The sequence below is a fragment of the Quercus robur genome, chromosome 6 (assembly GCF_932294415.1).
Source record: "Quercus robur chromosome 6, dhQueRobu3.1, whole genome shotgun sequence".
Classification (NCBI taxonomy): Eukaryota; Viridiplantae; Streptophyta; class Magnoliopsida; order Fagales; family Fagaceae; genus Quercus; species Quercus robur.
In genome coordinates, this window is record NC_065539.1 from 44,073,270 (window position 1) to 44,088,274 (window position 15,005).

The 15,005-nt window shown below is 38.7% G+C and overlaps 1 protein-coding gene across 1 annotated transcript; it reads right to left on the minus strand.

Annotated features, from left to right (window-relative positions):
• Positions 1 to 364: 364 nt before the first annotated feature.
• LOC126688927 (DNA-directed RNA polymerases II, IV and V subunit 9A) lies at positions 365 to 5,551 on the minus strand. Its single transcript, XM_050383865.1, has 4 exons — positions 5,382 to 5,551; positions 5,118 to 5,193; positions 3,457 to 3,615; positions 365 to 824 (listed from the first exon to the last, which is right to left on the minus strand). Exons 1-4 carry the CDS (start codon positions 5,408 to 5,410, stop codon positions 744 to 746), a joined length of 345 nt encoding a protein of 114 aa, XP_050239822.1. The 5' UTR covers positions 5,411 to 5,551; the 3' UTR covers positions 365 to 743.
• Positions 5,552 to 15,005: the final 9,454 nt, after the last annotated feature.

A 15,005-nucleotide genomic window follows, 5' to 3' on the forward strand; every position in this document is an offset into this window, starting at 1 on the left:
GACCGTTTTGGTCCCTGCCGTAAGTTAAAGGGCCCTGACCTCTGAGATTCCCAAGACATTACATTGAGCCAAGAGGCTCTTCGCCATAACCATTGTTAGAGCAATTCGTTCTTATGACTTTTCTTTCCTCCGAGTAAAATTTATAATAATACTTGCAATTCTTGACCCTAAGAACAATCTTAACCAACATAATATTATCATTAACAGCTTTATTTTTGCACGAGACTCCTGAACCAGAATTCGCAAGTCTGGTAAGTTTTCCGCTCTACCTCCCAGTCTTTGCAACTAGAATCAAGATTCTAATGATCAGACATGTGCTCAAGCAAGAAAATAAGTGCAGCTATAATAATCAAGGCACCCAGTCTATACTGAAAATTAATTACACTTAAATCAAAACCATCAGAGCAGAAATTGTGTTACGCAAACTAAGTTAAGGTTACAGTTTTTCAAGACTCACTCCCTGCTCTGACAAATTTGTGTTACCAAACTCTAAACAGTGAAAAATTGTGCAATTAGACTGCTAATGCTCTGGCTTTTCGACCACAATCCAAAAGGTACTCAGTTGTTTGTCAAGCAAATGCCAACTCCTAAAATAAATTTTACAAAATCCCTTAACATGAAGGTCCATGGATCAGTAATAAAAGCCTTCCAAATTTCATATGACATGCTATCATCACATAAAACTACTACTATTTCCATGGTAGTGAAGATCAGCATGTAACATTGCATCAAAACTTAGATTCTCAATCTCTCCACCGATGGCCACAATTTGGATTGCAGCAGACAAAAAAGAGCGTCATGCCCTCCTCCCCTCTAGCAGTTGCCTGCACATATTATAAAAACAAATGGAATAGGTGAAAAATCACTCATCATGAACTTAAAGGGATTGCCATTTTTAGAATACAGGAGCATATGATTTCCCAGCAAAAAATAAACATTGAAAACGAAACTTGGCCCTTTGCCTACAGCTTGAAATTGAAGCAGGTTTGCATAATAATACCTTCAAAGAACCCAACTTGACTTTTGATAGACGAAATGTGAGCATAATAAAGTTCAAGAGTTCAGGCAGCGAAGTTTTCCTTGCCACCAATCATACAAGAAAATCCCTTATAATGCATGAAACTAATGCTTGAAAATGCTGAGTTGAGACAGTTTCAGCCAAGCAGAACTGTAGGTGATAAAAATAAAAGTATTCAAGCTTGTCTAGAGCTCAAGTGAAAGTCAGCCTATCAACAAGAAATTTATGTCCAGAGTAATTAAATAAGGCTCAGGATGTTTAGATCAGCTCAAGCTTGAGCTAGGGCTTGAGCTCAGGCTTGACTGATTTAACAATTATGAAGCGTTTGGTTCAAAGAATTTGATATGCCTCTAGCATCTGGATTTCACGGAATATAATGCCTGGGAAACATGCTCCTGAATGTAACTACGCTTATAATTGGTTTGATTATAATCTGTAAGAGTCCTAAGAATTATTTATTCTTCTCAAAATATCCTAAGGCTTATAAAAGTTAGTGAGCTAATACTGTTGTATGAATGCTACCATTATGGGTACTCTTCTAGAAGAATCTAGAATACTCTACAATAGGGTATTGATGAGGTGTCCTCACCAGGTGTCATTCTCAAAAACATTCCCGACTCTCTTGTAACAAACTTCCTTATCCTTATATATATGGAATTGTAAAGGGTGAGGGCTGACACAAAATTTTCAAGTCCTCTTTTGAATCTTTCTTCTTGAATAATTCTCTTCTAAATATTCCTAACAATAAACACAATATCAAATGTATTACCCATGTGGCTTCCTACAAATAAATAATAAGAAAAATAATACAAACCATGAATTAAGTCAAATATCCTAAAAGGGTAGCCTTTTCAAATGACACATAAAAGACTAAAATAATTAATTTAAATAAATTTCTCTTTCATGGCTTAATCAATCAAAATTATTAATTTTGTTAAAACACTAAAACAATTCCAAATAGGAGATATAAAAGTAAATTAACGAAAAAAATAAAGAAGAAAAGTAAGTCAACAAATCCTTCAGGTGAATGTAACCATAATATTTTTTTTTTGTAATAAAATTTGGGAAAGATTTGGGAAAGGCTGCCCAATTTTATTTATTTATTGAATAAGTAATAAAATTTTATTGAAAATGGAAAGAAAAAAAAAATTACTCTATGTTCACAATGATGAACATAAAGCACCTTGGATACATACAAGCAACTCAAACAGAAAATGTAAGAGAAACTTTGAAATAAAAAAATTGAAGTCCAATTAGTGAAACCCCGTGTCAGATTTATAACTAATGATTATAAGATTGGCTCATCTAAAGGAATAATCAATTGATTTATAACTATTGATTATGACACATGTAGAAATCCCATGTTAATTCTAACATCTAGCACAATCCAACGTTACAAAAGTTGGATTGGAATGCTGAAACAACCAAAAATAAAGACAGAACATAAAAGCCCACATCATGTGAAGTATCTAGTTAAAAGAAGCACCATAACAAGAATAGAAAGGAATGTGAAACTAAATAGAGGTGATGATGACATCCCATGCTAAAAGCATAGCTCTTTCAGTTTTGTTAGCCTCCAGTATTACACAATGGCAGAACAAGCTGATCATCTATATCTAACAGGTATCATTAAGTAAAGATTGTTTGTTCAAAGTACTTATCAAAAAAAAAAAAAAAACATTGTTTGTTCAAAGTAGGCACTCCAAATGTTTTTCCAAAACCACTTAAATAGTCAACCCCTTTGCTTTAATAGGCTTTAGTGTTGCACCAAAAAAAAAGTGTGAAAAACTGAGCCCTCATGGTCTATTATGATCTAGAGATAAAATATAAATCAGCATTTACATTGTGATTCCTTGATAATTTAGGCGCATCCCTCAACTACTACAACTTTTAAACTCAGAACCAGTATATGTATTATGTTTAAGAATACTCTCCTCCATTTAGAACTTTCAATATCAATGAGAGAAAATTAATACAAAATTATAAGGTTCCAGGAACTTGGGCCATGATTCCCCACGACATTATTGTAATCTTGACACAGATGCTCCATCAAATACCTATGCTTCAAGTAACCATGTTTCCCTCCTATTATTTTATTTTATTGCTTTATTTGGTTTTGAAAGTTAAATTTTATATGGGAAGTTCAAAGATTACAACTACACTCTAAGGAGTCAACAATTACATTTTATCTTGAGAATGAGGCCCCATATGACATCACAGTTCTTTTTATTAACTCTTTAGTTCCTACCTCTTCAAACCCTCCTCTCCAATAAAAAAAATTTATTAAAAAAAATCACATTTAAATTAACTAATTCATTAATTATCACAGACCACTTATCCAAAAAAAAAAAAAAAAAGCAGCAGTAAGCAATTCTTTTTTTTTTTTTTTTTTACTACCAGCAATATCCAAAAAAATTTAAATCAAACAGGAACTCAACCTGGAAGAAGACAGCTTCTCCATGGTTGCATTGAGTACAACGAACAGATTTAGTGCGAGGAAGAGTTGGATCTGCAGTGACATCTTGTAAAACCTGAGTGCGCTCTCCAACAGAGTGATGTATCTCATTTCTATAGACACAGTTGTTATCAGCAACCTCCTGCACAGTGATGGAAAATAATAAGCACATAAAGGACAGAGAAAAAAAATTCTAAAAAAGAAAAAGAAAGTATCAGTCTATGCAAAGCTGAACCCCGCTCTTGCAAAAAGACTTCATTGCCAATTAACCAAAGCATATAATTTTTAAAAAGGAAACGCAACCATGTGATAATTTCTTTATTCAACTATTGTGTTTACACCACAGTAAATATCTAAAATTAGTCACCAATGAGTTATAGCTCAGCTAGCACTTCCTTCTCCCATAATAATGGGATGGAGAGTGAGGTTGTAGGTTCAAGACCAACTGGTGTGTAACTTACCAACTAAAAAAAAAAATAGTCAAGTGGTTGAGTACAAAATGACAGTGAGACTAAGAACTTAAGAGTCCAGAGCATGGCCAAAAGTGTCTATATATAACAAAATAATAGATACAAATTTGGGGTTTTTTTTTGTAATAAAAACTTTATTGAAGCAAAAAATATCCAAATACACCAGGGGTGTACTGTGGGAGCAGTACAATCAATCAATCTCAAATTACAATGCTCAAACATATCAATCAATAAGAGTAAAACTTGAAAATTCAGGTTCAATTAATTCATAAACTAGGAAATTATAAAGCATTTTTAGAATTTATTTTAAGACAATATGCGGACTAGGGTTTCAAAACAGAATGAATTCTCTTTGGGCTTTAGCTTATATGTACCCATATATAAATATGTAACATAAATTCTTATAATGTAGCAATCAAAGTTACTAGCTGGATTAAGATTCTAATTTTATAAAATATAGCAAGAATCACATTAGGGTTTTTAGACCTAATCACCAAAAATAAAAGGGAAAAAAAAAAAAAATATATATATATATATATATATATATACCAACCTCCTTTAAGCTATAAAAGGAAATGTCAGTAACCCCCAAAATTTTTTGCTCTTGAGAATTGAAGTATATAAAAAAAAACAAACAAAATTTAGATACAGTACCTTAGGTAATACTATTCCTTAGATTTCCCTCTTAAGATTCAACCATGTGACTACTTATATAAAAAAATATACTTCCATCCCATAAGCATCCCATAAGGAAGAATCCACGTGACAGAATCTTAACCACATGTCCGTAAAAAAATTTATGAAAGCTTAACTGAATAACTCAAAGGTAAAATAGATACTTGCATTTGTCATGTATGTTTTGGGTATAGGACTGTCATTTTTGTAAAAACATTTTTTTTATAGGTAAAAATAAATAAATAAAATAAAACCTTTGGGGGCTAGCTATTCTAATTTTCCCTCAAAAAAAAAAATGCAGAGAAGTAAAATTAGGGTTTTTCTTTTTAATGGGTTTAGCACTGAATCAAGAAATTTATATATTAAAAAAAATTAAAAAATTAAAACAAAAAAAAAAAAAAAAACAGTGTATAAGAACAAATAAATGAAATAGAAACCCTAACCATAATTTAAAAATAAAAATAAAAATAATAATGAGAGAGAGAGAGAGAGAAAGGACCTGGTGATCGCAATTGCGGCAAGCGTAGAGAAGGATTTTCTGATCCTTATCTTCCTTCGGGTACAGAATGTTGTTACTGAAATTTTTTTTTTTTTTAAAAACACAAAGAAAAATTAAATTTTTCACAATGAAACTAATATACAGTTTTTTTTTTTTTTTAAATTAATTTTGGGTAAAATAAAAGCATGAGGAATAGATGGTGTTAATAAATGTGGATGCATGTATGTAATGTATGATGATGATGAGGGTGAGTGTGATACTGACCATTCGCGGCAAAATTTCATGGTACTCATCTTGGAAGCTAAAAGGAGAGATAGATGAGGTGACGGAGCAGGGCAGTGTGTTTTCAGAGTTTTCTTTGGCGGGCTCTCTCTCTCTCTCTCTCTGCTGCTGCTTTCTTTTCACTCGACCTTTCTAGTTTCTGCTAGTGGCTCTTTGGGGCACACTGAAATTATAGTCATTTTAAAAGGGCAAAAACGGGTGATCAACCCCTTTTTTTTTTTTTTAATTTTTTCAATTCATAAATCAGGTTTTCCTTCTTAAAAAAAATCGACTTTTGAAAACATGAGTTCATCTTAATTGATTAAATTGTAAGTAAAATCATGTTTCATGATTTTAAAAATATGATTAAAAAAATAGAGACTAAATTATTAAATAGTTTTAAAATATTGAAAATTTAAATAATATTATTTTGCAATTTTTCCTCATTCATCTATCTCCTCTTGTAGGGTCACGAATCTCAAACGGCCCAACAATGATGTTGGGCTCGCGCGTGATGGATCCCTCACAATAAAATTTGTAGAGAGTGGGCTTGAAAGGCTAGCGTTGGGTCATGAGGCGTCCATATAGGCCGGACCTTAGAGAATCCTCGACTAGAAAAGGTTTTAATCTGGATATTCAGGCCCAATAACTATATAAACCGAGGAATTGGACTCCTCGGATCATGTCCGGAGAGCACTAATGTTCCTTTCCGGTTACCCGTCGATGGGTTTTCCGTGGTGGAGCGCGTATTTTATCCGGGCATCCTCATTCTTGGAGATTTTTCCCAGGAAGCAAGATGGGATCCTTTTACTTTGTCACCTTACGTTCTCTTTTATACTAGCCTACGTTCGTTGTCCCTCGTCCACGTGTAGGGTCAGTTTTTCCAAGACTGATATCTGTCCCGTCAATCCCATCCCAGCATTGTTGGGCATGGTTAATAAAGCCTAAGAATCCGGATCTGTTAGGTGTAGTGTCATGTCAATGAGGGGTATTAAGGACAATTTCCCCCAAGATATTTTCTGATCTTTTTAGTTTGCCTTTATTCCACTTTCGTCAATGGGATTTTTGGGCCTTCCGAGGACTGAGCGGTCCTCGGACGTATCTTCGGGCCACTTTGAGCTCACTATTCTTGGGCTTGGGCCCTGGCCTCCTTTAGTTTGGGGCCTGTGGACTCCCTATAAATGAGCGAGCCGGGCCCATAAACTATTGGGCCCCACAATAGCCCCTCAAAACCCTGCTGTCCAACGTCTTGGTTGGAAAGGTGGGTTTTGGTAATACCGAGCCTTAATTGCGGCTCATTTAATTCGGCCCTTGATCAACGTTGGCGACTCTTCACCTCCACGAGGAATGCGCCGGTCTACAAGATATTTCCCTCGATTTACGCGTGATGCGCTTATTCCGTTTGGTTATCCGTAGCACGCCTTTAATATCTTCCTTTTACGAGACCTCCCCAATCTAACGGTTACTGATAGTGTGGGGGAATGAAACGGATGCACATTTATTCGCAGATTTCCTTGGGGATCAGAACAGGTTACGCACCCTCGTCTTACTCCCCTATATAAAGAGAGAAGACAAAAGGCGATTCTCTCATATCTGAATCCCTCAGGCCCTTCTCCCAGTTCACTTCTCCTGTCTGGTTATTCCTTATCCAATAATACATCCTCCATAATAGTCAGCCATGAATAAATCCTTCCTTTCTCAGAAACGCCATGTCCTAACAAAACTTGATATGGCTCGGTCAGGGCAAGGATGGCGGAGACTCAAGGTTTGCCTCCCCATTCTTTTAGCCAAAATCCGAAGCAGGGACTCGTCACACCCCACTTCCGGTGTGACTGAGTCGAAAACCTCCCTTGTCATCTCCATCCGCTCTCTCATGAGCATACCTAATATGGCTCCCCTTCTCCCTCTTTTGCTCCTTTTACTTTCTTTTCATTGCTTCCCTCTTCTTCTCCTCCTTCCTACTCATGTCCTCCATCTTCTTTTTCCCTTGCTTTCTTCAGCGACAAGAGTTTGCTGAAGTGCTTCCATGTGTTCCAATTCTTCTTCCTTCTCCTTCTTCTCTGTAAAAGGTTCTTATCCTGATATGAGCAGTTCTGAGGCAAAGATTTCAGAGAGACTTTGAAGGCGATTTCAGAAGACACCCGACTGTTTACTTATTTGTGTTGCGGATGTTATTACTGCTTCGACAGTTCATTTTTTGTATAGGCTTGTTTAAGCCCTTCCTTGTACGTTGTAATAATTTTTTATATTAATAAAAGTTACTGTTATTCTATCTCGTGTGTTCTGTTTATATGTTTTAATAAATTTGCAAGTTCTGCTCGGCACAGTAGTATAGCATTCGAACCAATGACAACTTAGGCCAAAATACTTGCCAATAAAAAGACGCCATAATAACTTTAACAAAATTATTATTCGTCATAACAATCCGACCAGTGAGGAACGAGACTTACCTTAAAATTAATCGCGATGGGGATTAAGTGCTTGATAAGGGGCAAGAAGTAATTATCCGAGGACATGTCACCCTTTCAATGATTAATTTCTTTAGGCTAACGATCATCAGTTCGTTTCGCCATCTTCTTAACACAATGGCCTTGACCTTTTCCAGTATTTAAGCCGAGAAATTTCTCCACCCGGGTAGTTGATTTCCCAAGGATCCTGAGTCCGAGGACTTCGCACAACCTGGGTTTTGTTTAGGGCTTATATTTTTTCTTTTAGGTGCTGGGTTTCCCCACAGGCTTGGGTCCGAGGACCATGCAAGTCCTAGGTTCTGTCCAAGACCTATAAGATATCTTTTTTGTACTTGGTTTCCCCATAGGCTTGGGTCCGAGGACCATGCAAGGCCTAGGTTCTGTCCAAGACCTATAAGATATCTTTTTTGTACTTGGTTTCCCCATAGGCTTGGGTCCGAGGACGATACAAGTCCTAGGTTCTGTCCCAGACTCTTTTGAGTTCAAATTCTCCCTTTCTTCAGATATATCATGAGGCGCCGAGCAGGAGGTTGCCCTTGGCAGCGGCCACTCCTCGGCGTGGGCCATAGTCCCTGGGCCCTTATGCGGAACGGGCCTGGGCCACGAACTCATTTAGCCCAGGAATTAAGAGATATTTCTGCAACCTCTGGCCACGCGATGCTCTCTGACGTCATCCTGATCGAGGTGCGCCTTTACGAGGCTTCTTTAATCTTGGGGTTGCAGTTGACGTTGGAAGCTGAGCCTGAACCCTTTTGTCTGTAGCGTTCCTTGGGACGCCGCGTGAGTTGACTGCCATCACCTTGTCTTTTCAAATAAATGGGAAGGAGGAAAAGTTGCTTTATATATGCGCATAAATCCTTCAGTTTTCCCCCACATCACAGCTTCCATATTCGGAGCTCTCCTCCCTTAGCATAACATGTTTAAGGCGAGGGTTGGGAAGAAAGAACTCCCTCCGCCTCTGATACGTCGTGCCTTCATGAGACTCAGTATAGTACGGTATGGGCACAGGAAGCATAGGTTCAGGAGAGTACTCCATTTCGTCTTGGGGGGTAAGGGGTCTCTCCCTCTTTCAGTCAAAATCCGAAGCAGGTTCTGTTCATGCCAGAATTTTGGTATGTCAGAAGAAAGATTTTCCGCCATCAGCGCCTCTGCTTTGCGGCAGGTGTATATTTAGAGAAAGCCCCACGATCTCCAACTCCCTGCACCTTTCCTTCAACGGTGTCAGGTTCAAGTTGGGTCTCTTTTGCTGTTTGAGTTGTGGGCATGAGAAAGTATTGAGGAAGAACAAGGTCTTGGAGCTGTAGCCAACTTCTCCTCTGACCCACCTCCTCAGCTTCATTTTTTCTCTCTTGTATTTTCCTTTCTTTTCGGCTATGTAATGGGCTTTGACACAAACTGATCCCAGCTTTTCATTGTATACTGTACTATTTCTTTGTTTTAGTGATAATGGAAATTTCTTTAATTGTTTCGGATACTGTTCCTTTGACTACACTACTTTGTGAGTGAGTGTGCCCCATGCGTGCGTTTCTTTCAGAATAGTTAGAGCACAATAGCTTGAAACATAATCTAACTAACTCCAGTTTATCAATACTACCAGGCATTATATCGATAATTCATAATAAATCAAACTTAGGAAACTAACCAGGATAACAGTTGAATATTCTGTGATAAGCGCGCAAACACCGTCTAAGGCTGATAATCTCTAAATAATCCATCCGAGCAATCGACTGAGAAGTAGGGAACTCCGATGGTGCTTTTGTGTACTTGGTTTCCCCATAGGCTAGGGTCCGAGGACCATGCAAGGCCTTGGTTCTGTCCATTACTTGTAAGATTTCTTTCTTGTACTTGGTTTCCCCATAGGCTTGGGTCCAAGGACCATGCAAGGCCTTGGTTCTGTCCATTACTTGTAAGATTTCTTTCTTGTACTTGGTTTCCCCATAGGCTTGGGTCCGAGGACCATGCAAGGCCTTGGTTCTGTCCATTACTTGTAAGATTTCTTTTTTGTACTTGGTTTCCCCAGAGGCTTGGGTCCGAGGACCATGCAAGGCCTTGGTTCTGTCCATTACTTGTAAGATTTCTTTTTTGTACTTGGTTTCCCCATAGGCTTGGGTCCGAGGACCATGCAAGGCCTTGGTTCTGTCCATTACTTGTAAGATTTCTTTTTTGTACTTGGTTTCCCCAGAGGCTTGGGTCCGAGGACCATGCAAGGCCTTGGTTCTGTCCATTACTTGTAAGATTTCTTTTTTTGTACTTGGTTTCCCCAGAGGCTTGGGTCCGAGGACCATGCAAGGCCTTGGTTCTGTCCATTACTTGTAAGATTTCTTTTTTGTACTTGGTTTCCCCATAGGCTTAGGTCCGAGGACCATGCAAGGCCTTGGTTCTGTCCATTACTTGTAAGATTTCTTTTTTGTACTTGGTTTCCCCAGAGGCTTGGGTCCGAGGACCATGCAAGGCCTTGGTTCTGTCCATTACTTGTAAGATTTCTTTTTTGTACTTGGTTTCCCCATAGGCTTAGGTCCGAGGACCATGCAAGGCCTTGGTTCTGTCCATTACTTGTAAGATTTCTTTTTTGTACTTGGTTTCCCCAGAGGCTTGGGTCCGAGGACCATGCAAGGCCTTGGTTCTGTCCATTACTTGTAAGATTTCTTTTTCGTTAAGTAGCCTTTTCTCTATACTGATTTATTTTTCGAAGGTCGGCCCCTAGGCCTGGGAGAGAGGAGTTGGCTCGAGGCCGGAAGCCCCTAGAGCTGCCCGCTCCGTTAGCAGTGCAAGGCGTAGCCCCTAGCAGAGGCTTATGGCGGAGCAACAACTGTACGTCGCCGGAGATGGGAAAAACTCGTGAATCTCCGCTTGCTGGAGAGCTGACTCATGCACCACCCGTGCCAACGCGCAAGCTTCCCCACAGACGGCGCCAATTGTAGGGTCACGAATCTCAAACGGCCCAACAATGACGTTGGGCTCGCGCATGATGGATCCCTCACAATAAAATTTGTAGAGAGTGGGCTTGAAAGGCTAGCGTTGGGTCATGGGGCGTCCATATAGGCCGGACCTTAGAGAATCCTCGACTAGAAAAGGTTTTAATCTGGATATTCAGGCCCAATAACTATATAAACCGAGGAACATTAGTGCTCCTCGGACATGATCCGAGGAGTCCAATTCCTCGGTTTATATAGTTATTGGGCCTGAATATCCAGATTAAAACCTTTTCTAGTCGAGGATTCTCTAAGGTCCGGCCTATATGGACGCCCCATGACCCAACGCTAGCCTTTCAAGCCCACTCTCTACAAATTTTATTGTGAGGGATCCATCACGCGCGAGCCCAACGTCATTGTTGGGCCGTTTGAGATTCGTGACCCTACACCTCTTCTTCTCAATTATTATTTTTTTTTTTTCAAGAAAACATATTCAACTAATTTGGCGTCCACTAATCCAAGGACAAAACGACATGCTAAGGTCAACTCACGACCAACAGATCACGTAATTCCAACTAAGACAATTTCACCATATTTTCAATCACTTTAATGCCCTACTTAGTTACAAACTCGCATTATTAAGCTCAATTATCTTCATTTTAAGTTTTTAACGGTTGCCCTTAGAGCATTTGTTAATGGACAATCTTAAGAAACTTTTAATACTGCTTTCATTCTACCTTTTCAGCCAAAAAAAAAAAAAATACTGCTCTCATGTTTTTTATTTAGAAGATAAAAAGTAGTCAATTTTATTTTTTTTCCTTTTTTCATTAAAAATTATAATAATACTTCTTAAACCAATACACTTAAGGCATTCATTAAATTTTCCCTTGCTTAAGAAAAGAAATTCTGAAATTGAGAATCATTTTTTCCTCTAAGCTTTACCCCACACAATACTAAGGCCGGAGTTGGATGTTAGTTTTTTAAGTGTCTAAACTATCTTCGAAGTAGAGTAATCCTAGCCTTACTATTAGATAAAGACTCAAACATAGGAATATAATTTCTTATCCTTACACTACACATTTAAATTGAAGCTTTTACCATGGGTTCATTTACATAATTACAATTTCACATTACTTGAATTGATGAGTGTTGAGGGCCATTTGTGAGAATCTAGGTGGAAAGAAAAAAAGCCCAATAACAAGGACAACAAAGAATTGAAAGCAGACAGCAAAACCATTAGGCCCAAGCGGCAGGAATAATGAATCACAGGCTCAAGAAATAAACGAATGGGTCTTGAAGAGGCAATTGAGCTCAAAGAAGCCCGAAAAGAAAGAAATAGCATCTCATGGGCAGTGTATGAGGTAGAAAAGCGAGAAAGGGTCGTCGCAGGCCCAAGGTAATATAAACTAAGAAAGTAAGGGGTTTATGGCAGGCGCATAAACCCCAAGGATGAGAATAAGGTTATTGGGCCAGGGAAGCCCAATGAAGTTAGTAAAAAGTCCATGGAAACGTAGAATTAGCAAAAGGGCCAAGGAAACCCAAAGAAAGCAAAACGGGCCGAGGATGCCCAAAGGAAAGCCAAAAGGGACATAGGAGCCCATAAATAAAAGCAAAACAGTGGCCATGCCAAGCCATTAAGAGAAGGAATAAACCGCTGGCCTAAAAGAGGCTCAGCAGGATTAAGTTATTACAACAGGAATAACAGTACGACATTGCAAGAAATAAAGGAAACCAAGGAGTGGTCCAAAGAAATGTAAGACTCATCATCAGATAAAGCCCAGCTCTTGAATGGAGCGGGAAAACAAAGAACAGCCCACATAAGAGGTCAAAAAAAATGGACGGCAAGCCTCCAGGCCATGTCAGACGAATGGGCAGTAGACAAGTTTTGGACACATATGGAATGAAGGCACGCGCAAGGCCCAAGCACCACCAGCCTGTACCCAGCCAATACAGAGCATGGTGAGGTCGGGGGGTCAGAGGGCATGGTTTGGTGGTGGGGAGAGGGGAAAAATCTATTTTTATGGTTCCGGCTTAAGCTCTTTCTGGGAGGTGTCCTGCTGGGATGGCTTACTACCCAAAAGAGGTAAGCTGAGTTGGAACCATTAGGTGCATGCCACGGGAGATAGGGAGAGAGAAATAACTCAAACCGTAGTAGGAAAGGGTGCCACGGCAGACTAGCAAACAAAATACTCTTCCTTGTCTGGCGATGGGAGGGCGACACACAGACGGAACAGTGATGGTCAGCCAGTACACCCAGACCAGACAAAGGAAGTTAAGGGACAAAACAGTAAAATGGGGTCACAACAGGCACTATAAAAGGAGGGTTTTGCCGTGAACAGAGGAAGGAGGAACGACGAAACTTTGAAAAGGAAGTAGAAAACTTAAAAGAAATAGCAAAGAAAACGAAGTGAGAAGAAAGAAAGAAATAGTGAGAATTAGAAAGGTAGGCATGCATCGGTAGATTAGTCCCTTCTCTCCCTCATGAAATCCGGTCCTCTGTAAAAAAAACTCGAAAGCACCTACGCAGAAAACCACTCAGGCCCGTTTCCCTCAGGGATGTTAACCTCTACGGCAGGACTCTTTCCTGAGAGATTGACTGCTTTGAGGAGGGACGTTCTCCCCTTTGTGGTTCTGCTCCCGTAGATTGAATTTCTGGTCGATTTCCTCCAGTATTCCGATTAACCCATGTTTATAAACATTTGATATTCTCTGTTATTCCTTTTCTTTCTCTTTCGTAAAAAGAAAGCAAATAGTATTGTTATTGTAATTGATGTTAAGGGCTATTTGGTCAATTCCCCATTAAAGTGGCTAAATATTTCCTGTTTATTTTACTATTATTATGTCTGCCTGTCACAATTTGTTTGAAACAGTTTCGCGCGCCATGAACACGTCCCTGGCAGATTTGGCCTAGTCTGCGCACAAGCCGGACCAACTTAAGCTAAAGTTGGGCCGATCTCGACTCTCTTGTCCAGAAAACTTGAACTTAGTACAGCAGGAGGCAGCCCAACACCACTAGCACAGCCCACCCCCTTACAATGAGTCAAACATGTCCAACTAGAATCTTGGCTTTCTTTTATCCTTTATCCTTTTTTGTTTAATTCATAATTAGTAATCACTTTGAAACTTTTACCTTCGACTCGTTAACATAATTACAATTTTGTTTTACTCCAATTGATGAATATCATCAGAAACGAACGCCATAAGTTGAAACTCTCAAAAAAAAAAAAAAAAAAAAAGTGTCCAACTACAACCTTCTTTTATCTTTTTACCTTTTGAGATGAATTCTTATCACTCTAAAGCTTTTATCGTAGGCTCATTTGGATAATTACAATTTGAACTTACTCAATGTGATCAATCAAAATCCTAACTTTCTATTATCTTTTTACTTTTTTGGGTTAATCCATAATCACTTTGACATGGGATAAGTAGATTGCCAAGAGCGAAAGTGAAATTCAAGAATTCTTACTTCAAAAAGAAAAGGGGGGCTTAAGTCGGAAATCGAAATAATTAAATTGAAAAATTTTCACTTTAAACCACATAATTTAAGGGTAGTCTAAATTAAACCCTATAGTTTCAATAGTAACAAATTAAACATGGGAGTTTTAAAAGGTAAGAAATTAGACCCTAGAGTCAAAAAGTAATCTTAATACCATTACTTAAACCTTTACTATAAAAGGTAAGGATAAATTGTTATGATCAATGAGAATGACAGCATGAATGGTGACCTTGTCAGAGGCTTCTCTCAGCGGAAAAGGTCGTCACGAAGCCATAAATAACCCTTGGAGGTGGCATGGTCGTGGCCTATTGCAGCAAAACCACGGATTGCTTGATCTTGGTCAGCTAATAATCTGGCCTTTGAATATTACTGTAGTTATGGTGATGGTGTCTATGAATTCTCAATAAAACTATGAAGAGACATTCTTTTCTTGCTTTCTATCTCTGCTTTTAGAGTGTTTCCCTGAAATCTTTATTTTTCGTCCAAACTGCAACCCCAGTACCCCAACTCCACCTCCACCTCCATTCCAGATCTAACCCAATAGGATTCACCAAAATGGGGCTTGAATATGCAGTTCACTAATCCAAGAAAGCAAAAAGCTCACAGTTCACAATGTACAAGTTTCAGTGGTAATAACTAATAACATCCTTCGTGGTTCAAATCAGCCCCCTCTCCTACTATCTACAATAATAATAAAACCACCGCGCACCAAGTGCAGTAGTCATTCCACAAGTATAAATACTTGTGGGGA